This window comes from Fusarium phalaenopsidis, assembly GCF_050370095.1.
Source record: "Fusarium phalaenopsidis strain FUZ10S chromosome Unknown contig_32304, whole genome shotgun sequence".
Classification (NCBI taxonomy): Eukaryota; Fungi; Ascomycota; class Sordariomycetes; order Hypocreales; family Nectriaceae; genus Fusarium; species Fusarium phalaenopsidis.
Genome location: NW_028145404.1, coordinates 3,764,520 through 3,785,277, shown reverse-complemented (window position 1 = coordinate 3,785,277; position 20,758 = coordinate 3,764,520). Strand labels below are relative to the sequence as shown.

Sequence of the window (20,758 nt, the reverse complement as noted above, 5' to 3'; positions counted from 1 at the left end):
CTCGCTGGCGGTGCAGTTGCGGGCATCGCTATAGCCTGCATCGTCGCGGGCATCGCTCTTGGTGCCGTTGCGATGTTCCTTCTCTTCCGACGACGCCGGAGACAGCCTCGGACAAACTTCCACCAGGTCAGCAACGGAGGCATTGAGCCTAAGAACGACGTTATGGTGACAGTCACGCATCCCAAGAGCGACGTCGACCTCAACCAGTTCCTCCTGGATACAATCCCCGACAAGCAGATCGAGGGAGAACTCCACGCTCTGTCAGAACTCATCTACCAGCACGTCGAGAGTCACTATCATCGCTCTCCAGTTCATCTCGACGCACAAACACTGGCCCAGAGCCTCGTTCATATCGGTTACTCCTCAGCCGCTTCAGGTCTCGACGAAATGACTGTTGTTGCCTTATGTCTGGAGCCTAGTAGCCGCCCGGTCGGTCTGCGCCATGTTCTGTCACATGTCATCTTTAGCAGCCTCGACTTCAGCTCGGAAAGTAACATGGCGATGCTACCACCAGTCGTTAGAGAATTCCTCAACACGATCCCCTCAGCCGAAAGCAACGGCACAGCTCAAGGTAAGAAAGAGCCCTCCCTCTGGTGTGATCTGTAGTAAGTGGCTGACGCATTGCCTTCCTTCAGCGACATCCCTCGCGCTGTCCAAATGGCGCAGCCTGTCAACCTTGCTCCTTCATCCTACCCCCGCAGACCGGACGCCTCTCCCCGTGCCGGTGGCGGAGGCTTCACAGCAGGCTGGCGGTCTGGCCAGTGAGCTTAACAGCTTCCTGCGTTTCTTTGCGCCTCAAGACGCCGCGGGAAGCCAGGAGCAGACAAGCCATCTGCAGGCTGTGATTTTAGAATGCACCAAGCTCGGCTACATTTTGTTGTCTCAGCCTAGTGACTGGAGGTTTGTCTTTAGTGACAAGCAGAGCCGCAGGGTTGTGGTGTGTCCCGGGCTGGAGAAGCTGAGTCACAGTGATGGAACCAGATACAGGTCTCCAAGGGAGGTTGTGGCAGTTGTCACCATGCCGGTATGAGAAGGGTAGCCCTTGACTTGTCCCCAGATTGTTATTGATGGGCTTTGGTTGTATCTATCTAACTAATACTGTCTTTCCTAATGTAGGTAATGTGATTTGGTGGTAGCTTCAACTTCAACCAATGAGCTGAACAGTCACAAATGCGCACTGTAGAAAAAAGCCTAGTCATGTAACACAAACGCCCAATGGGTTATCCCGTGTTGTCTCTACTGATGCTGTCTTGGTCTTTTCAGCCCTGGGCGCCATCCCATGTATGCATACCTACCTGACCGCCGCCACCAACGTCTATCTCCCCATGTCACTCTACCTAGGTGAGTTAAGAGTAGGGTGATTCGACTGCAGGAAATACTACCTTAGCCTCGAGAGCTTGTCCTCGAGCTGACTACCGAATCACCAATGTCGGGCGACTCTCCTGATCCCCGAGCCTGATTCTGATTTCTACTGTACATATATTTATGCAACTCAGCCACCGCCTTGTTTCTTTTCCTGTCTTGGATGGTGAATGTGCAAGTCTCGCTTTTTTCACGTACTAGCCCATTCCCCTCCTCCTGCTGTCGTCTTTACAGTTCTCACTTGGTGGAAATGGGAGAGCGTAGACTAGATGCTTGCGTCCGTCAAGCATAAGCACTCAAATCAGATATGCTCGAATCTTTGAAAGTGACAAGACTCTTCATCTACATACCTGTCTCAAATCAAGCCAGACAATTAGAACTTGAACCTGACAAGGGGTTATCCCCCTGGCTAAAATCCAACAATGCCGAACCCTTTCCACGCAACATACAACTTTGTCGCCTGGACCCTCGACCAAAGCCAGGTCCCCAGCGACGTCCGCAGAAGCCTCGAGCTAGTGAGAACCTGCGACAAAGATCTCCAGCATCTCATTGAGCTGCGAAACGAGTGCCTCCCCCGTCTGGAACGTCGCCCCCTCGTCCTCGCGCGCGTCCACTCCATCATCGAGGCCGCCCAGGCGGGGCTCGAGGAGGCATGCACCATCGTCGAGAGGTGCAGACCTGAAGCTCACAGCGGGAGGACGCCGCTGGCGAGTCGTGTTGCGTGGTTGCTTGTTGACTCGGGCGAGTTTAGGAACTTGGAGCCTATTGTTAGTCGGCATCATGACGCCGTGCTTGCAGAGCTCAACTTTCTGAGGAATATCGCCATGCTTTCTCCTGTTCCTGAAGCTTCAAAGGAAGAAGGGCGATGTGTTGTGCAGAAGGAGGCTCCCGTGTTTGACAATATTGCACTCCTGGGGGATATACTGGGAGATATCTCAGTTGGTGAGTTGAAGATGGAAACACTACCAACGACTCAACCTAACTCGCGGCAGAAACAAAGCCTCTACCCCCGATTCCCCAAAGTCTAACCCCAGCACCAGTTTCGCCGCCTCCCGTGACTCTCAACCAGCACCAAGGGTATCAGACTGAGCCACCGAGTTCGCCCATGCCCTCTACACGCAGGATTGGCCTCGCCCCTGACTCTTCAGCGCCAGAGATTCTCCCCATGGGTATGAACCACTCGGCCCCGTCAAGACCGCAGCAAACCTCGGGAACGGGATACATCTCTGAGGACATGACCGGTTTGGCGAACCTCCTCAGAGACACATTGGTCTCTCCCGATATAACATCCCCCCGATATCCTTACACGACAGCCCCGCCCAATCGACCAGTTACAGCATCTTCCAACCCCGTGGACAGGATAACACGTCCAGGGGCGACTACACCAGTCCAGACAGGGTCGAACCATCGTCCTTCGTTCTACAACACTAACGATGGCGTATCAGACATGGGCCCTGATCGCAGCCAACGGGCGAGCATCGGCTACACACCCTCAGTTTCCTCCTTTGCCTCACAAAGCTCTCCACCGCCCTTGAACAACAGAGCATCAGCGTCTACGCTCCCCGTATACACCTACGGCGTTACACAATACCAAAACACATCTTCGACAACCCTCCCAGCACGTTTCGCATGGCCCAACTCCTCCTCAGCAACCGTATCCTCCCTCCCTCAGACATTCACAAGATCCACCATGTCCATGGACGGCACCGGCTGGGGGCAGCAGCCCATAGCCGAGCTGGACAGTTCGCCGTATCAGATGGTACCTGTCGTCAGGCCCGCGAGCGACGCAGGCTACCCAGGGAGCGACGGCAAGAACCCAGTTGTCCAATTTGTGAAGCAGCTGAATACGATACCCATCGAACTATCGGCGACTACAGACTCGTTCCTCAAGAACTCTCTGCGAAGACAATCTGCGCCATCTGAGAATAGGCATGGTCGAACGGCTAGTCAGTCAGGGGGACTGCCCTCGGAACAGTATATAGAACAACCCATGGCACAACCCAGAGGATTCGACCAGGAGCCAACGAGTGTTAGTCAACGTATTAGGACAAACAATTCCTTTTCAGTAGAGCGGCCCTGATGGTGGTAATATGAAAGGGGGATGCGTTCTGGACCGGAGGACAGACAGTCAACCTTTTGTGTGTTAACTCATGCTGGTATTTAGCAAGAGTTGTTGAATCCTGAGGATGCATCACAAATGAAATGTTATATGGGTAAGCTTGAGAGCTGCTGGTATAGGAATCAAGAGGTTGTGGGTGGGTACATGATTTCATGTCACGACGAAATAATGACCATGTGATAGTCCTTGGACAAGTTGGATACCTATATTGATGAACACTTTGACAATCTGGAACTAACTATTTATCTAAGAACTCGACCCTTCAACTTCACGCTTCATCCCATTAAATCTCCTGAATACCTTCGACACGACATCACATCAAGTCATCTCTAGATTCTTCACACTGAAACTCAATGCATGTTTAAAGAACAAATCAAATCATCAAATCAGACCCAATTCTCAATTTCGCACGCGCGTAAAACACTGTCTTGATAATACATGCTTATGAACGTTTCCCATCCTCCTGTCCTGGCGCGTCGAGATACATGCCTCTTGTTGATTCGTGTCGCATCCTTGCCTTGTCGTGGTCCCCGATAGTTAAAAATTTCACATGGCGCGTTCATCTCCGTCGTCTCTTGTCTCCAAGATCCATCCTTCTTCTCTGTATGGTGCGGTCTATATGCGAACAAAAATCCATGTCTCGTTCGCTTCGTCTGCTCGGAGGACAGGTATAAAATAACAAGTCTCGGCCATAGGGCCCTTGTTTTCAAGGACCATCCTTCGATTAATCCGAGAGCGAGTCCCTGCCAATCGAGCAAAGCGTCATGGTGCGGTGCCGTGTATATACCGCCCAAGCCGAGGTTGAAAGACCAAATATTACCACCAATCGCTTGTCATTTTCGAAAACAAATCATTTCCTGAAACGCCGATGCCGATGCCGTTCGCCCGTTTACCCGTCTTTGATCTTACCGTGGGTAGTCGTGCCAGATGATGTACTGTCGACCTATGTACATTCGTTCGTTCGTTCGTTCCTCTTTCGGTCACTCAATCCTCAATCGTTCGCGTTGATTCCACACTATGCGATGTATCCTATACCATCGAACTCAGGACGCTGATACTGAGGATCATAATGAGTAGACCGATTGTTACCACGATGAGGAGTGCGAATGAGAACCAGCCCAGTACCATGGCACTGGTTCCAACGCCACTCTTCACCGCGCCGTTACCAAAGTCTTGTGCGATGACTGATGCGGCAACGGATGCTGTGTGCTGCCATAGCACGGAAACGAGGACGAAGATGGCGGCGATGAAGATCAAAGCGAGCGCGATCTGCGACACAGGGCGAGACGGGAAAGGCTTGACTTCGCGGTCAGAACCCTCGGAGTCGACCTCCTCATGCCAGCCGGGGAAAGTGGCAAGGAGCAGGAGGCAGACAAAGGCGAAGATGATGGCAATAATGCTGGGAACCAGTTAGTTTACAACTTCTAAGGAATTCTGGATCAGAAACTCACATCAGATAGGGAAAGACAATCATGTCCTTGAACTGAGCAGCCAGCCAGATAAGGTTGAGAGGGTCTTGGTCGACATCGACCTCCTTTGCAAGAGCAGTCGCATTGTTGCTGCACAGCCATGAACCGCCATCGGGGTTGATGCAGATGCCAAAGTAGCCAACTCGCGCTTGGAGTCGGGCGTCACCGGCGATGTTCTCGATAGCTGTGTGCACGTTGTAGTCGACTTGAGCTGTGTCGGGCTTGGCGGTATAGGACTTGTAGTAGATGGATAGTAGGAAGATGTCAGGGATGAGCGGAGACGATGATGAACAGCCGGCGAGTAGTAGTGCTATGCACGGTTAGCTCTGTCTTGGATTCTGATGCTGGTGAGACTCACAGAGTAGGATAATGGCGATGGCGATGAGAATCATCAACACATGATGGTAGCCGAGAAATGGCAGTGCACCTAGCGAGGTTCAGTTAGCCATGTGCTCGCGAGACACCGACATTCCAGCCGAGCTGGTGCCTGTCTGGGGAAGGAAATCACTCACTATACCAGCCAACTCGCACCTTGGGCGGCGCCGAGGACGAGCTGGTGCTCGTCTCGCTGCTGGAGCCCATTTTTTGTGATGATGTACCGTTCCTCCCTCAAGATGGTGTGTCTTGCAAGTCAAAACGGAGATAACTCTTCGCCCCCGATCAGGGAACGGTGTTTAAGTCGCGCAAGAGGCCGCCTTTCAGCGCGAGAATCTGAGGTCCTTGTTTCCTTGCTCTTTCTGCCAGGACAGTCTGCCGCTGGTCCTCTATTCCGTCAACTTCCTCCACTGGGTCAGTACCGGCGAAGTTCGAGCTGTCTCAGGAGAGCAGGCGAGATGCTGTCGATGGTGGAATGCGGGAGCGACGGGGCGGAGTCTTTCGAAGTCGACGCTGGAATGCGCGAGAGGGCTGAGACGACGATGGAAGAAACAGCGAGCGAAAGTCGGGCCCTAGAAGTGAGACGTTCGTTGGGAGGGGGGAATAAGTTTTTGTTAAAAAGAGAGTTGCCTTTCGGTGAGCAACGCAAATAAGAGCCTTGAGATCAGTTCACACTTTCTGCAAACGAGGGTCAATACTTGGAAGTTTCTTAATCCTCTCCAAAGGCGATGTGATCCCTTTGGGAGAAAAGGGAGAAAGAAAGGAGAGTCAGTCAGTTAGTTCCAGTCCTAGTCAGTATGGTATGGTACCGAGGAATTGGGCGAATATGCGATGGCTGGGAGAGAGGAATTGGGTGAGGTTGGGTATGCAGTAGGTTTTGACCAACCTCTTGACTTTTTGGGGAAGTCGACGAGTCAGATGGGAGCTCTTTCCCGCCACGTATTTACGGGCCCTCGTTGGCAGGGTGACGTGACGTCGCGACGAGGTGGGGCCACTTCAAGGTCCGTGCGGACATCTATGGGCACCGGGCAACCCGCACACCGGCGCCGTAGAGGCCGGGGTCATGCTGCTTCAGGCAAGGCTTCACGTTTTTTTAGTCCCCGAGACCCTGGAGCTTCCGGAGCCAGAAGCTGGACCTGCAGAAGCCTGCTGAGCTGCCCCCCTCCCAAGCTCGGTCTTCAATCAATGGCGTTCGTCCCTGCCTGGGGCGCTTCGTCCCTGGACCCCTTACCATCTCTGATCTTACGTAGTCGCTTCGGCTCGTCTACCACCTTGTTTGCTCCTTGGCCCCCCTGGAGGTCCTGGCCGCGCCCAGAGACTGCCCAGCTTCCTTCCTATGTAGGCCAAGGATTACGGCCAGCAGCAGCGGGTCTTGATCTCTATGCGGTTGTCATGACGATTTGGTGCCGTTTCGGGCCTGGCTGGCGAGCTCTGCCTCCCCCGTGTAATTAATTACTGCTGCTACTGCTGCAGATTCGGGCTCTCTGGATACGGGGAGAGGGGGAGGGCCTCATGCACCCGGTGTCGACGTGCGTGCTGAGCATTGATTCGCTGTCTGTTTCCTCTTGGGCCTCCCTGCGCCTGTATATCTACCTCGGCACTCCGTATCCCTTGCCAATGTGCCTGATTCATTTGCCCCGTTTGCTCCAGGTAAGCGAGGCTTGAAAAATCTCCGCCGTAGCAGTCTAGTAGCTTTGGCTGCTGCTTGGCTGCTGCCTCCCGAAGCCGCGAAGCCGTTGACGAGATGACGAGTCCTTCATGGCGGCTCCTTTTTCAGACCGCCTTCTGATATTGGAGATCTATGCGCGACGAGCTTGTGCTGTAGAAAATAGACAAGATCGGCGGGATGTGCAACTCTTTTTCTCCGGCTCAACCGGTTCGAGATCGAGTCCTGGGTGAGCTGAGATGCAAGTCATCATGACAGCTCTCATGGCACAACGCCCCAGCCACCGAGTAAAAAGTCTATTAGCCACGCCCCGATCTCGCAATCTACTTGCTTCCACGTCATTACCCGATTTCGACGAGTGAAACCAGTTGATTTCCACATCGATCGCCATCGCATCTAATCAATTGTCTATCCCTTCCTTTTAAAATTGAAACAGTTCATGCTGGTTGCTTGACAGCTTCCACAAGAAACAAGATGCTGGGATGCGTTTATCCGCCACATGTAGTTATCGGGTACCGCGGGGCTAGCTCTCCCCACGTCATCCTCTGTAGTAGCAACGTCGCGCGATGAATGGGCTTCGTGAACACGACACATGCATGATCAAAATGGCCACCGCAGCTGCAAATAACCAGGGCACGTCTCTCGACATACGAGTCGAGGACTTCCTAGACGATAAGCTTCAGTCGACCACGGACCTGGAAAACCTCGACACACTACTGGCCAACGTGGAGCTCCAGCGCAACCAGTTGCAATCCCAGCTGGACACCGCCGTCAAGGAGCTTGAGGAAACTCGACGCACAGCCGATGACCGCCAGAGCTCTCTCCTCGCCCGCATAGAAGAGTTTCAGCAGCTTCAGGACAGCATCGATGTCCGTGTCAAGATCACCGCTGCCTCGGATGCTCCGAATCAGGCTATTGGCCGGCTCCAGGCGCCCATGAAAAAGCTTCAGATGGTTGAGCTGGCACAGAAGTATCTTTACCTCCTCCAAGATGTCGAAAAGTTCCGCTCCGAAGCACGGTCTCATCTGCCTCAAAGTCCCAAGGCTGCATTGGAGCCATACGTCAACCTAAAGCAGCTTGCGCACAAGTTGCGAGGCCTACCTGGTCAGGAGGGATTGCACCTCGTCGACTATGTCGAGAAGGTAACCGAATCTCTCTGGAACGAGATGAAGAGTACCATGTCGGCAGAGCTCGAGGCTATCCTGAAACAGAGGAAATGGCCCAAGGTTGATCCCCAGTTCGAGATGGACGACGAGTGGATCAACTGCTTCGAGAAGCTCCTGGATCTTCAACTTCCCGAGATTGAGTATAGCAAGGGTCTTGTGTCGCTATTGCCGTTCGATACCATGACATCCATCTTTGTCTCCGAGTTTCGTTTCCACTTTCTCAGCGACAAGGCGACGAGCAGCCCCCAGGCGTTCGGCACGCACTGTCTACCTTGGTTCCTCGCTCTCATTGAAAAATGGGAAGACTTTTTCCGGGACAACCTTGGATATCTACTCACGGCCAAGTTTCAGGATACTTCAGTGGCCACCAACCTGGCCTATATCGATCCTGTTTCTGCACTCATTACATCGGTGCTGCCCGTGTTGAAGGAAAAGACGTCTGCTGTGGCAGCCGAGGCTGTCAAAAGCCCGGCCTTTTTGAGCAGCTTCATATCCCAACTGATGAACTTTGACGATAGCGTCCGTTCCAAGTTCAACTATGATGGCGGTGATGCGGAGAACGGTTGGCCTGGCCTGTCAGCGCACATCTTGGACGAGCACTTTGACACCTGGTTCAATGCTGAGAAGGACTTTGCTCTGGAGCGATTCCATACTATCATGGAATCACAAGACGCCCGAAATATAGACTATGACTATGCGGTTCAAGGGAAGATGAAGCCAACATACGCTTCTGTGCAAGTCACAGATCTTCTGCGATCCGTGACCAGCCAGTACGAGAGGGTGCGCAGCTTCAAACACAAAATTCGCTTCTTGATTGGCATCCAGCTTGAAATTCTAGACGGTTACCATAGCCGTCTCAGGGACGCTCTTCAGGCATACCAGACCATGTCTTCGACCCTTGGCCGAACTCTTGGCGGGAACAAGGAAGATCTTGCAGTTCTTGAAGGAACGGGTAGTTTTGAGGTGCTCTGCAAGGTAATTGGTAGTGCCGATCATATTGTCAACACATTGAAAGACTGGAGTAATGAAGAGGTAGGCTGCAATACTGCCCTTACTACCATATGATACTAACAAATCTAGTTCTTCGTCTCATTGTGGGCTGAACTGCAGACTCGCGCAGCCCAACGAAAGAGCAACATCACAAACACTATGAGCTATGAAGATGTTAAGGACCGCACCTCTACGGCTGTAGGGCAGAATAATGAGGACGGAGCTCTGTTCGACGAGACAGTCGCAGCGTATAGCATGCGCCGCAAGGCTGCCGAGGAACTTCTCGTCGGCGCTCTGGCCGAGTCTCACGGGAAGGCGTTCCGGGCCTACACGACTCGTGTTCAATGGACAACCGTTGGTGAGGCGGCTATTCTTGGTATGTTTTTCTTAATCTCGCTTTGAAGCCCATCTAACACGGCATAGACGAGATGGCCATCACTCAGGAACTCGACGAGCCACTTCGTATCCTCCAACGCAACTTGGACTTCTTGGCTAAGCCCCTCTCCGCTGCTGCCTTCCGCCGCGTTTGGCGTGACGCTCTCAACAAGATCCAAGATCACCTGTGGCAGAGTGTCCTTCTTCGACAGAATTTCACCACCTATGGAGCAACCCAGTTCCGTCGTGATGGCGATGCCTTGGTTGCCGTTGTTGAGCGGTACATTCCTGGTGGTTCATCTACGCTCGACAGCTTGACAGAGGGGATGCGGCTGTTGAGCCTCCCCGTCGAGGCTGGCCAAGGAGGCGGTCTTACGCTCAAGGAAGCAAGCGATCGCGTCTTCACAGATAGTGACGAGGCACGCAAGGTGCTCGAAGAACTTGGACTCAACGAGTTGACACCACACAACGCAAGAAACATCCTGCAGCGGCGTGTCGAAAACAACGAGAATGTAGGATGGTGATGAGAATAGATTAATTGGGTATAACAGACAACACCGATTCTTCAATAGATTCTTGAAGGGTCATCATGCTAGACTTGTCATTATATCTTTATCCCAGATATCGAAAGTCAATCTACCCGCTCCATACAACTTGTCCAAAACGTTGAAATAAAAGCAAAGGCTTGAACCCGTTTGCATAGGTCATCATCTACCGTTCCGTATCGCCAACTGGTCATGTTGAAAACCCTCTATGATATCTCACCAGCGCTCGTCAATGTTGATCTAATCGCCGTATCCCGTCCCATTTTGTCGCATTAAAAGTCACCAAGCAGAATCCTACTCCTTTTTTACACGTCTCCTTTTTTAGTTGAGAGCCCGCATGGTCATCTCGACGACAGCAAAGGTACCCGCGCTCACAGGCATGGCCCTCAGCAGGGTAGGGCCAATACCCTTCCAGAAGCCGCGAGCACCCTCGGCGTGCCATGTCTTGGAGAAGCAGTCGCGCATGGTGGTGTAGCGCTGGTTGGGGCCGAAGCCATCGGTCTGCATCTTGCTCTTGATCACGTCGAAGGGGTAGCTGGCCAGCCAGAGGACCTCACCGGCGAGGCCACCGTAAAAGGCGATCTTGTAGGCGGGGATGTCCTTGCGGTCGATCTTGTTGCGGGCGGCGTCCTTGTTCATCATGTACTCGAAGGCGGTGAACCAGGCGCCGTAGGCAAAGGCCTCTCGCCAGATGGTGACGGCCTGGCCGCGGTAGATGCCGCGCAGGATACCGTCGTGGGCGCCGACCTTTCGGATGCAGTCGCCGGGGCCGTCGTACAGGCGAGCAGCTCCGTGGGGCTGGCTCTGAAGACGAATACGAATGTGCTCGATAGGGCCTGAGAGGACCGAGTTCGCAACACCGGCGAAAGCACCCGCAGCGCCGTACTGGCCGTAGGACAGGTCAGCGCCGCCGTTGCGCTCCTGGAACCAGCGCTTGGCGCCGTTGAAGGCTCCGAACTGGACCGACACGCAGGCGCCGATACCGATGAGCGGGGTCAGCGTGCCCTTGTAGAAAGCGAGGGCGCCCTCATTGCGGTAGATGGAGGTGGCGGCGTTGAGGGCGGACGAGTACTGGGTTGTGGTTTGGAGTCGGACCTTGACAATGTCAAAGGGCTGACCTGTTTACCGCATCTGTTAGCGATTGAACTTGACAATGCATCTCTTGGGCATCTCAGATCGCATCTCTCGCTCGAGCCAGCTTCTGGCCCATGTGGTGCGCGGTTCGCAGCATGTTCGCAGCTGCATTGATAAGAGACTCACCGATCAAGACCTGCGCAACTCCTCCCACAGCTCCAGAGAACAGATCCTTGGCCGTCTGAATGCCGCTGCTCTGCTTGGCCACCTCCAACTCAAGGGCGTCCATCTTTGCGATCGCACACGGAGAAAAAAAAACGAACAACTCCGGCCTCAAATGCCGACCTGTTTGCGTGAGGACTTTTCTCGAAAGCAATTGGCAATCGCAACAAAGAAAGTCAATCGCAAAGACGTGGAAAAGAACAGTAAGCTGCAGGACCCTGAAGAGATTGCGAAAAAGGAGGAGAAAAGATAGCGAGCAGAAGGCGCTGATAGCGACGGGACACAATCTGGGGTTGTTGCGGAGGGCGCCCGGCAAATGACGTGCTAGGATTACAAAGCCCCGTTACCGGCGCCCGGACTATCGGGCCCCGAGTCGTACTGGTCTCGGCGACCAGATACCGTGGTACAAGTAGATCTCGGAGCAAGCCCGTGGTCGAGCTCAGGTCTAGAACTTTTCTCGTGTGTTTCTACACTCTATCGGAGTCTGCTCCGGGATGCATCCAGTCCATTGGCGCCCCGCGTTCGAGGTACCTTCCTATCTTTTCTTCTTCCAGATGGAGATGGCGGGGAAGGAGGGCTGGAAGTCGGCACTGGCGAATTAGGAAGGTGGCCCCGAAATCGGGGTGTAACACCGGATCTCGGGGCCTTATCTTGAAGAGCCGCATGCAGCCGGGACGGCTCCGTTGCAAGCCGTGTGCTGAGAGTATCACGGAGCTCTTCTTTATTATTCGAGATCGTCGAGGTTGATCCTCCATGAAACCCAATACATTGCTAGTCTAGATCCGTAGAATAAGCGGCATTCGCTTCTATGCTCACCACAACTCCCCCTTCTCTTTTAGTACCGTCTCACACCCTGCTTCTCGTCTCTCGCATCATTCTGCGCCTGCGCATGCTGCTCAATCGCCTCCATCAGCTTGCCTACCACCTCGGGCTGGTTGCTGAATGCCGTCTGGAGGATGTTCTCCAGCTCAGTCTCCACCTTGGCGATCGGCTTGACTCCAGGTTTCCGGTTCTGTGAGTCGCTCATCAAAGTACCCCAACGCTGCGTGAAGGCATAGATTGAATGTCGCAACAGCTCATCCAGCTGCTCGTTCATGTCCTCAGCTGTCAATGTCTTGGCAGTTACTGAGGGTGTACCCCGTGACCACAGACTACCACCGATAATGTTTGAAATGAATCCAACCCAATTTTGAGGGCTGAGTGTGTCCCAGATATGGGTGAAGTGCTGCATAGAAGAAGCATGATTCCTGATATCGCCAATCTCTAGAGAAACAAGTTCATTCTTTATAATGAGCAAGTTCTTGACCATGAAAAGGTCGGGATCGGTGCCTGTCTTTAAAGACTTTATCCTGGTCTCTGCACGTTGGAGTACCTGGATCATCTCTCGCACAATCTTGAAGACAACTGAGCTGTTCTTAGCCTATAGCATTGTTAGTAGAGTCCAAGAAGTATCAGCTGAAAAACATACTGCTCTCTCCTTGGGCATGCAATGTTCATACATGCCAAGAAGCTTAATGGCCTGCTTCACCAAGGGATGGGCGTTTGAAGACGCCACACCACCCACGACAGGGCCAATCTTCAGCGAGGCATCCTGAACTGGTGCTCTTGTGATTGATTTCGTAACCTCCGCCTCAAAAGCATTATCTGTTAATGTCCAGAGATGATGCGCCAGGAGTTGCGAAGTGTACTGCTTGCATTTGATGAAGTAGGGGGATTCAATGTCATCCAAATCGGCTCCAAAGTATTCATTAGCAAGCAACCCAACCACATTGCAGGTAGTCTCCAGTGGTGCTGTGTGCAGCACCGTTTGAAGGTTCGTCACCAAAGGCGTCAAGTTGCCGGGATGCATGATGGATGTGTTGATGGTCTTGATAGACTGGAAAACCGAGTCCGTTGCCTGGTTCCACATGGGTTCCACGTCAAAAAGCTTCATAAACAGACTCTCCTCGTTGTACATGCGCTCAAAGCATTGCTTGATGAAGTTGCGCGATGCCGTCTCAGCTGAGAGATCCTTGACCTCTTTGTGAAACTCCTCAACATCAGACTGCGCCATTGCTTTGAGGTCGCGATCTCTAGTCACCAGGTGCGTATAGAATATGTTGTTGGCAGTATTCGCATACGTCTCAAAGTGGGTACAAGACTCATTCCGCTGGCCGTAGAAATCGTATGCGCGCCGCACAATTTGTCGCACATTAGGAATCAAGCCGAAAGAGTCGAGCATCATCTCTTGGAAACGACCGTAGGCGAGAGCATGGCGAGCGGACTCGGATTTTGTGCCAGTAATTTGGCGACCAATCTCAGACGAGACCCTTTCCAATGTGTTCTTGTAGCCGTGTTCGAGCAGGTGCAGGGCCTTTGTGAGAAGCGCAGTGTATCGGGCAAGGTAGGTATCACGGTCGCGGTATGTCTCCTAAAGGGATGTTAGTTCCGGTAATTCAACTTAGAGATAGAGTCCTTACATGTTTCTCCATGAATACAATGCACGCGTCAATGTTCTCAACCATCTCACCAAACGAGGCATCATCCACCAGCCGACTGGCGCCGGGGGCATTGAGGCGCCTTGTCGCATCATCGAGGTAGGCGTAGTAATGCAGGTCGGTTCCGACTTCATCAGCCAATTCCTCCAATCTTCGTTGTTCGTTTAGGAGATCTTCGCATTGTGCTTGGAATGTTGACGTTTGAGCCTCGACGGATCCAAACGAGTTCGAGAGGGAGGTGAGTAGCTTCAGTGTCGCGTTGGCATCTTCTATAAGTCCGTCCAAGTGGCGCTCCGTCAAGGTAAGCTGATCGCGATACAGTCTAGACGCAGTCAGAACAGTCCAGATCAAGGTACGGCCGAGGCGCAATTTCATACAGGTATTCTTGTTGGCTGGCGTCGAGTAATTGTTCGTTGTACGACTCGAGACCTTTTGGTTCATGCAATTCTGCCTCGACACTAGAGTCGGGGAGCAGCAAAGCCTCCCATGCTCGATTATTCTTATCCGTCTTCTTGTGTCGTGGCCTTCTGTCCTTGGACAGCTGCTCTTGCGCCACTCGATATAAGTCCGAGTAAGAGCTCGCTCGACGGATGACGGTAGGTTCTGGGGGCGTGTTGGTGTTCTCGATCTCTTCGTAAACGTTGGGCATTGGCGCTACGACCTCGGAAATCTGTCCAGGTTCCTGTGACCATCTTGTGAGCTTCACCAACATGGTGGGGTGCGAATCCAATACGAGGGAGGCGTACATTGGGCTGCTGGAGCAGCGACTCCTTTCGACGATGTCCATGACTCTGACTGTGGCTACTCGAATGGCCCCGACCGCCCAGGTCGGGCATGATACTGTACCACGAATCCTCGTACATGGTGTCGATAGAGCTCCCTTGAGCTCAAACGTCGAGATTCGCTGGGGTCTTCTAGAAGCCACGCAGCAGGCGTTGGAGTTCAAGTCGGAGGCGTGAGCTCCGAGGCGCCGATGGCATGGCATGGCGGGACGGCGTGGGGATGTCCGTGCGCCCCGCTAGTCCCTGCAGTGGCGCGTGCTTGGACCTGTGGCTGAAGCCCTTTGTGACTTTCATGACCTCGACCTGCCACAGTCCACAGAATTTTGCTGACCTCCAGTACGGTTAGAGCTTCAGCTCTATGACCTCACAACCTTTTTACCCTTCGATTAACAGTCGATTTCACTGACGACAATTCCAGTGCAACTTGTCCCTTTCACGAAAAGAGTTCACGAGTTGCATTGAGTTGATCGTCTATTGTTAAGCGTTCACAACATGAACGCTTCTCAGACTGCTCTTCGGCGAGCTGCCCTTCGCCCCCAGTCCATCGCCACGACTCAACACCAATGGGTTCGTCACGCCAGCAATGTCCCCCGGGGTCCTCGGCGCCGTGGAGGTAAATTTGTTGGATTCGCAGCCATCTTCGGTGCTGCAGCTGCTGGAGCTTACTACTATCCCAAGCTCAAAGAACAATTTGCGTCGCCTCCCGAGACTCCGGTTAAGAAGGTTCCCACCAAAGCCGATGTCGAGTTTGAGAAGCCTCGCAAGAAAGCCCGTTCCAAGGAGGAGAACCGAGATCTCATTAGCTCGCAGCATCTCCAAGTCAAGCATAGCTGGGAACATCCTGGCGTCTACGCATGGGGTTCCAATATCGGCAAGGTCATCGACCCCAAGTCGAGTGATAAATATGTGAAGCTACCTCACCGAATTGCCTATTTCGATGATCAAGTACTCCGGGATCTGAAGCTCACCTCAGCTTTCGGCGCAGCTGTCACGGAGAAGGGTGATCTAGTTCAATGGGGACTGGGTTACAACAAAGAGGACCCATCTCCCGTTCCTACCCTCACAGGAAAGGACCTTGTCAAGATCGACGTCTCTTTGGATCGAATTATTGCCCTGTCTCGCAGTGGCAAGGTCTACTCTATTCCCTCTTCTCGTGATGACCAGGAGGGTGGTCTCAAGGAAGAACAGCAGAAGAGTTCTTGGTCCATCTGGGGATCCGGCGGTGGAAAGGAGAGAATCAACTTTCGAAACCTGACACCATCTGGTCTTTCTTACGGAGAGTCTGTGACCGACATTAGCAGCGGTTTGGAGCACTGCCTCATGCTCACATCCAAGGGTCGCGTCTTCTCTGCTGCATCCAGTGCTCTCGAGTTTCCTTCCAAGGGTCAGATGGGTGTCCCTGGATTGAGCTGGGGCAACCGACCCAAGGGCCCATATGATCAACCCCATGAAGTTATCACTCTGAGAGGCTTTGATGTGGCTCAGGTTGCCACTGGCGATTACCATTCGGTCATTCTGGACAAACTTGGACGTATCTTCACATTTGGTGACAACTCCTTTGGGCAGCTTGGAATCGATACCGACCATGGACTCTTGACTTCCGACACACCAGTCATGATGCCTGTCAACACACTCTATAGCAGCAGCGGACTTGTCCCAACAGTCAAGACTATCGCTGCAGGCGGAAACAACACCTTCTTCACTGTGGATGCAAAGGCAACAGAGACGCCTACCAACTTGAAAGCCCTTGCCCCGAGCAAGAGGCTCCCCTTGTTGACTGCAGACCTATGGGCTTGCGGTCAGGGAGTTTATGGCACATTAGGTACGGGACGGTGGTCGCATGTGTCAGCCAAGCCGACCAAGGTGAAGAGTCTCTCATCCTTGTTCGAGTTTGACGAGAAGACGAACAAGATGAGCCCCATCAAACTCAAGTCTCTATCCGTGGGCTCTACGCACTGTTCAGTCATCATGGACAACGTCACCGAGACGTCCGTTTCAGGCTCAGCGGGCGCCAACGCAACCAACTGGGGATCCGACGTCATGTTCTGGGGCGGAAACGAACACTATCAGCTGGGCACGGGCAAGCGAACCAATTTGAACACACCCGCGTATATCGGGGCGTTGGACAGCGCGCCAGAGGCACGCAAGGATAGCAGCCCTGACTTTCACCGGCTGTGCGTAACACCCCGAACGACTATTCGTCTAGATGGAGGCAAAGGCCGCAAGGTGTCTCTGGAGCAGAAGATTGAGTGTGGCAAGTATGTGACTGGCGTATACTCTTCTGTCTAAGAAAGCAAAACAGTCTGTGGCGAGGAGGCTACGAGATCCTGCAGACGAGAAGGATCGATCTGTTGTATTTTAAGATATCTAATCATGTACTTGTAAGTCCTGGGTGGAGGACACGAACGGGGCGTTGGGGACGGATTTTGCAACGATCCAACTCTTCTGTACAAAACTTGGCACAATATGCCTTGAAATTGACACACCAACTCATCTGAGTATGGATATTGGACATTCGTGATGCACGCATGTTGAAGGAATGGTCACGAGGCACCCGTTGACATGTCTCACCATAGATGGACCTGATACGTGGTGGACACTACGAACCTATCAAGGGAATGCAGCCAGCACGGTTGAGAAAGAGAACGCCATCAAGGATCCAGATCGATAGGATTCCGCACGTCTGCACCTATTTTTGATCACCCGCGCACGCAACCTCTGAAACTGCCGCGAGGGCCAGCGAACCGAAAGCTAAACAGGGGGTGATCCGACATTCCCACGGGAACTTGGGCCAACACGAGTCTCACTGGCCGCGCAAGCACGAGTGGCCAAGTTCAGGTGGACGTGATGTGCAGGTGGCGAGGGGATCGCGAATATCATGTAATCGGCAAGAAAGGAGAGGCGCAAGGAGTCGAGTCGTTTAGTAAGAGGCCACTTGAAGTCTTGGATATCCACGTTAATAAGAATCGGAAATGATGAGAAAGGGTTCCCCGAGCCTAAAATAGAACTACTTTTAGACAGCTCACGTCTAAAATTATCCCCGGCCCTGCCCTACGGTGGTACAGCAGCAAAACAGGCAAGCAGAAGCCACAAATAATTCTACCAACGTACCTTCGGTATTTCGTGCCTATCCCAATTCCCGAAGACGGCATCGGCTTCGGAAGGCGCTCTTGCCTCTCATCATGTTGGTCTGGTCTGCATGATCAGACAAGTCGTGCCTGCCCAGAACCACGGGATCGGGTGGCATGGGCACGTGCCGCGAGACATAGTAGTACGCAGAACAATAAACAGGAAGTCATTTTCTGCAGAACACATCATCTACAGGCCCAACCTTACCCATGACCAGATTCACCCGGTAGCCTGGTCTCCACAAGAGGCGAGGATCGGATGTATTCTTGGAACAGGCGCAGGGACGGGTGTAGGCAAAGGCACAGACGACTCCTTCCCCACGTTCACGGCCGCGGCCACGGTCACGTTTCTGTTGCAGCTGTTACCGCCGCTGTGACTGTTGGTGCTACTGCTGCTTCTGCTGTTCGTGGGCCCGTCTTCGTTGGCGCCGCATCGGGCAGTGAGAATCTCGACCACCATCGCGACTCACCTCGTCCGTTCCGCTGTCATTCTTGTTCTTCTTTTTCTTCCCTTTCTTCTCCTCTCCTTCCTCTCCCTCTTCTCCCCCCTCTTATTTCCCCCCTTGCCCTTCCTCTCCGTTCCTTAATCACGTTTGATTCTCTTCTCGCCCACCTCCGTTTCGCCGACGATTACGCCACTATCAAACGTTCGGCCCAAGTTCAAGATTACTCAAGCACCGTCTTCGCCCCCTCCTCATTGACGCGGATCCGATCCCTGCCCGACCTCCACCGGCGAGAGGGACCCGACGCTTTTCCCCTTCTTGCGCGCAAATCTCCTTCTCCTTTGCTCCCGGCACCTCGATCATCCCGACCCCGACCCAGACTCCGATTCGCGACATTGTCAAGTCCTGCTCCTGGCGTCTTGCGCACCTTTTCATCAAGGACGTCGCATCCGTCCGCTCCGACTCTCGGCGCCATGGACAGGATTCCCAAGTTCCGGCGCAAACCCAAGAACCCCACGATCGAGACTGCCGTCGAGCGCTCAAGCACCGATACCGTCGATAGCATCGCCAGTTCCGAGCTTCAGGCCGCAAACCTTCAGCTGCAACAGCAGGGACTACAGATTCAAACCCAGAAGCCACCAGCAAAGCTCTCCAAGAGGGCTGCCTTCCGAAATTTCCGTCTGCGCGGCTCGACCAAGCGAGCCCGCGATAGTCCTCCTGTCGAGTTGCCTTCCAGTCCTCCTCCGGCCGTCGTCAACCACGACGGCATAAAAAGCCGGCCCGCCACGGCGGAAGGTGTTGCGCTGAGCAAGCAGGATGGTACCGGGCCCCGGATTCCTGCCTTCTTGGACTCTTCGATGCAGGGTATGTAACTTTTGGCGCTATACACATTGATACTAGTACTGAACCTCGTCAGATATCGATTTCAAGTTCCAGGAATTGACATGGGCCGAACGTGATCGAGTGCTTGAAGGCAGCAGAAACGAAGCGGACGAGGATTTCAAATGGGGGCACTTCAAGCAACTCGATGTGGAAGAGAAGGGTGTCATGGACCGTTACATCAACATCAAACCGTGGAATCACAACCGTATTAGGTTGCAAGTCCCTGCGAACGAGCTCGACTACGTCAATGCCTCCGAAATCGTCCTCACGTCGCCCTCGGACCCGAGCCGGGAGCCACTCCGCTATATCGCCATGCAGGGTCCGACCCCGCCATCCATCGAATATGTCTGGCGTATGATCGCTGAGCAGATGGCGTCGCCTGCCGTGATCGTGCAGCTGACCACCATGTGTGAGGGCGGAGTCATCAAGTGTCACCCATACTTTCCCGACAATGAAGACCAGCCAACTTTGATTCTGAACGAGCATGATGCCTGGGGCGATGACTGGCAGGGCGAAGTTACGTACGACTCATATGAAGAGCTTGCGGATGGTGCCATTGAGAAGCGCAAGCTACTCTTGCAACTGAAGGACGAAGATGAGCCCCGAGCCGTGTGGCACCTACTCTACCGGTTATGGCCTGACTTTGGCGTACCCGAACTTGAAGATCTCGATGGCTTCTTTGAGCTCATGCGACTATCTCGGGAGCTCAGTGCCCCCACCAACCCACGCATTATTCATTGCAGTGCTGGTGTGGGCCGAACCGGTACTTTCATCACCCTCGAACACCTCATGCGCGAACTCGAACTGGGCACGTTTCAAAATTACGATGAGCCCACTGAAGGGCCTGATCTAGTTTATGAAACGGTTGATAGCCTCCGAGAACAACGTGTGGGAATGGTTCAGGGCAAGCCTCAGTTCTTGTTCATCTATCAGGTCATGCGGAAGCTATGGCAGGACAAGTACGGCGTTGATGATGAGGGCAATGAGCCCGCAGCTAAGAGGCTCGAGGTAGGCGATCCGTTCATCGATGATTCACTACCGGACCCCAAGCAAAGCAGCAACAACCTGGCGATTGGGATTGCCAAGTAGCTGAAGGGTGGCCAAACTTGGTTTCGAGGGCGGCAGGCGTTATACGGTCTGGGGTTTATTGCAGTAATTAGCAGGAGTTGTGGGATGATGATCCAGGTTGAGCTGGTCTTTGAATCATGATATCTTCGGTGTTGCATGCTTGGGAGGTCTCTGGTCTTTTTTAACATATATATGTTTCGTAGCGGGCGCAACGGTTTCCCATCTTGCCGCATTGCGCTTATAGAAGAAGGCCTCTTCTGGGAAGAGGTGATGGGTTATTTTGTAGGACTAGGCGAGGAGATTGTACAGGAACCGAGGTTCACGGGTTCATGATGATTAGCATAGAATTACCATCTCGTACTGGAGGTTTCCATGATGCAAAGATTGGAATCAAACATGTTTTGCCCGTTAATATCATTGATTGACAAAGAACGAGTTGTGAACAGGTCAAGGATATCTATTAAGCTGTTTGCGATGTGATCAAGAATTCTAGTCGATGCTTTTTTTCGCTTCCTTGCAGAGTAAGGTACAAACTAATTATTTCAGCTTCGGAAGGAATAGACCGAGTTGTTGTTTTTTTGTTAATTTTTTTTCTCTTCTTGTTCAATATTTCAA

The 20,758-nt window shown here is 53.0% G+C and overlaps 8 protein-coding genes across 8 annotated transcripts; 5 read left to right on the top strand and 3 right to left on the bottom strand.

Moving 5' to 3' along the window:
• Positions 1–72: 72 nt before the first annotated feature.
• Positions 73–1,030, top strand: LRP88_10435 (uncharacterized protein; the record flags this gene model as incomplete). Its single annotated transcript, XM_083246896.1, has 2 exons — positions 73–571; positions 636–1,030. The coding sequence occupies 2 exons, from the start codon at positions 73–75 to the stop codon at positions 1,028–1,030; spliced, it is 894 nt and encodes a 297-aa protein (XP_083098009.1).
• Positions 1,031–1,784: 754 nt separating this feature from the next.
• On the top strand, positions 1,785–3,442 carry LRP88_10434 (uncharacterized protein; the record flags this gene model as incomplete). The annotated part of the gene is made up of 2 exons (XM_083246895.1): positions 1,785–2,304; positions 2,403–3,442. 2 exons carry the CDS (start codon positions 1,785–1,787, stop codon positions 3,440–3,442), a joined length of 1,560 nt encoding a protein of 519 aa, XP_083098008.1.
• A 1,068-nt stretch (positions 3,443–4,510) lies between these two features.
• Positions 4,511–5,532, bottom strand: LRP88_10433 (uncharacterized protein; the record flags this gene model as incomplete). Its single annotated transcript, XM_083246894.1, has 4 exons — positions 4,511–4,880; positions 4,933–5,260; positions 5,309–5,377; positions 5,463–5,532. 4 exons carry the CDS (start codon positions 5,530–5,532, stop codon positions 4,511–4,513), a joined length of 837 nt encoding a protein of 278 aa, XP_083098007.1.
• Positions 5,533–7,596: 2,064 nt separating this feature from the next.
• Positions 7,597–10,046, top strand: LRP88_10432 (TIP-1 family-domain-containing protein; the record flags this gene model as incomplete). The annotated part of the gene is made up of 3 exons (XM_083246893.1): positions 7,597–9,189; positions 9,238–9,523; positions 9,571–10,046. The coding sequence occupies 3 exons, from the start codon at positions 7,597–7,599 to the stop codon at positions 10,044–10,046; spliced, it is 2,355 nt and encodes a 784-aa protein (XP_083098006.1).
• Positions 10,047–10,388: 342 nt separating this feature from the next.
• On the bottom strand, positions 10,389–11,430 carry LRP88_10431 (organic acid transporter; the record flags this gene model as incomplete). The annotated part of the gene is made up of 2 exons (XM_083246892.1): positions 10,389–11,185; positions 11,328–11,430. 2 exons carry the CDS (start codon positions 11,428–11,430, stop codon positions 10,389–10,391), a joined length of 900 nt encoding a protein of 299 aa, XP_083098005.1.
• Positions 11,431–12,198: 768 nt separating this feature from the next.
• On the bottom strand, positions 12,199–14,703 carry LRP88_10430 (Sec34-like family-domain-containing protein; the record flags this gene model as incomplete). The annotated part of the gene is made up of 5 exons (XM_083246891.1): positions 12,199–12,783; positions 12,832–13,770; positions 13,823–14,162; positions 14,218–14,522; positions 14,587–14,703. 5 exons carry the CDS (start codon positions 14,701–14,703, stop codon positions 12,199–12,201), a joined length of 2,286 nt encoding a protein of 761 aa, XP_083098004.1.
• Positions 14,704–15,114: 411 nt separating this feature from the next.
• LRP88_10429 (regulator of chromosome condensation 1/beta-lactamase-inhibitor protein II) lies at positions 15,115–16,911 on the top strand (the record flags this gene model as incomplete). Its single annotated transcript, XM_083246890.1, has 1 exon — positions 15,115–16,911. The coding sequence occupies one exon, from the start codon at positions 15,115–15,117 to the stop codon at positions 16,909–16,911; it is 1,797 nt and encodes a 598-aa protein (XP_083098003.1).
• Positions 16,912–18,666: 1,755 nt separating this feature from the next.
• On the top strand, positions 18,667–20,164 carry LRP88_10428 (tyrosine protein phosphatase PTP1; the record flags this gene model as incomplete). The annotated part of the gene is made up of 2 exons (XM_083246889.1): positions 18,667–19,057; positions 19,110–20,164. The coding sequence occupies 2 exons, from the start codon at positions 18,667–18,669 to the stop codon at positions 20,162–20,164; spliced, it is 1,446 nt and encodes a 481-aa protein (XP_083098002.1).
• Positions 20,165–20,758: the final 594 nt, after the last annotated feature.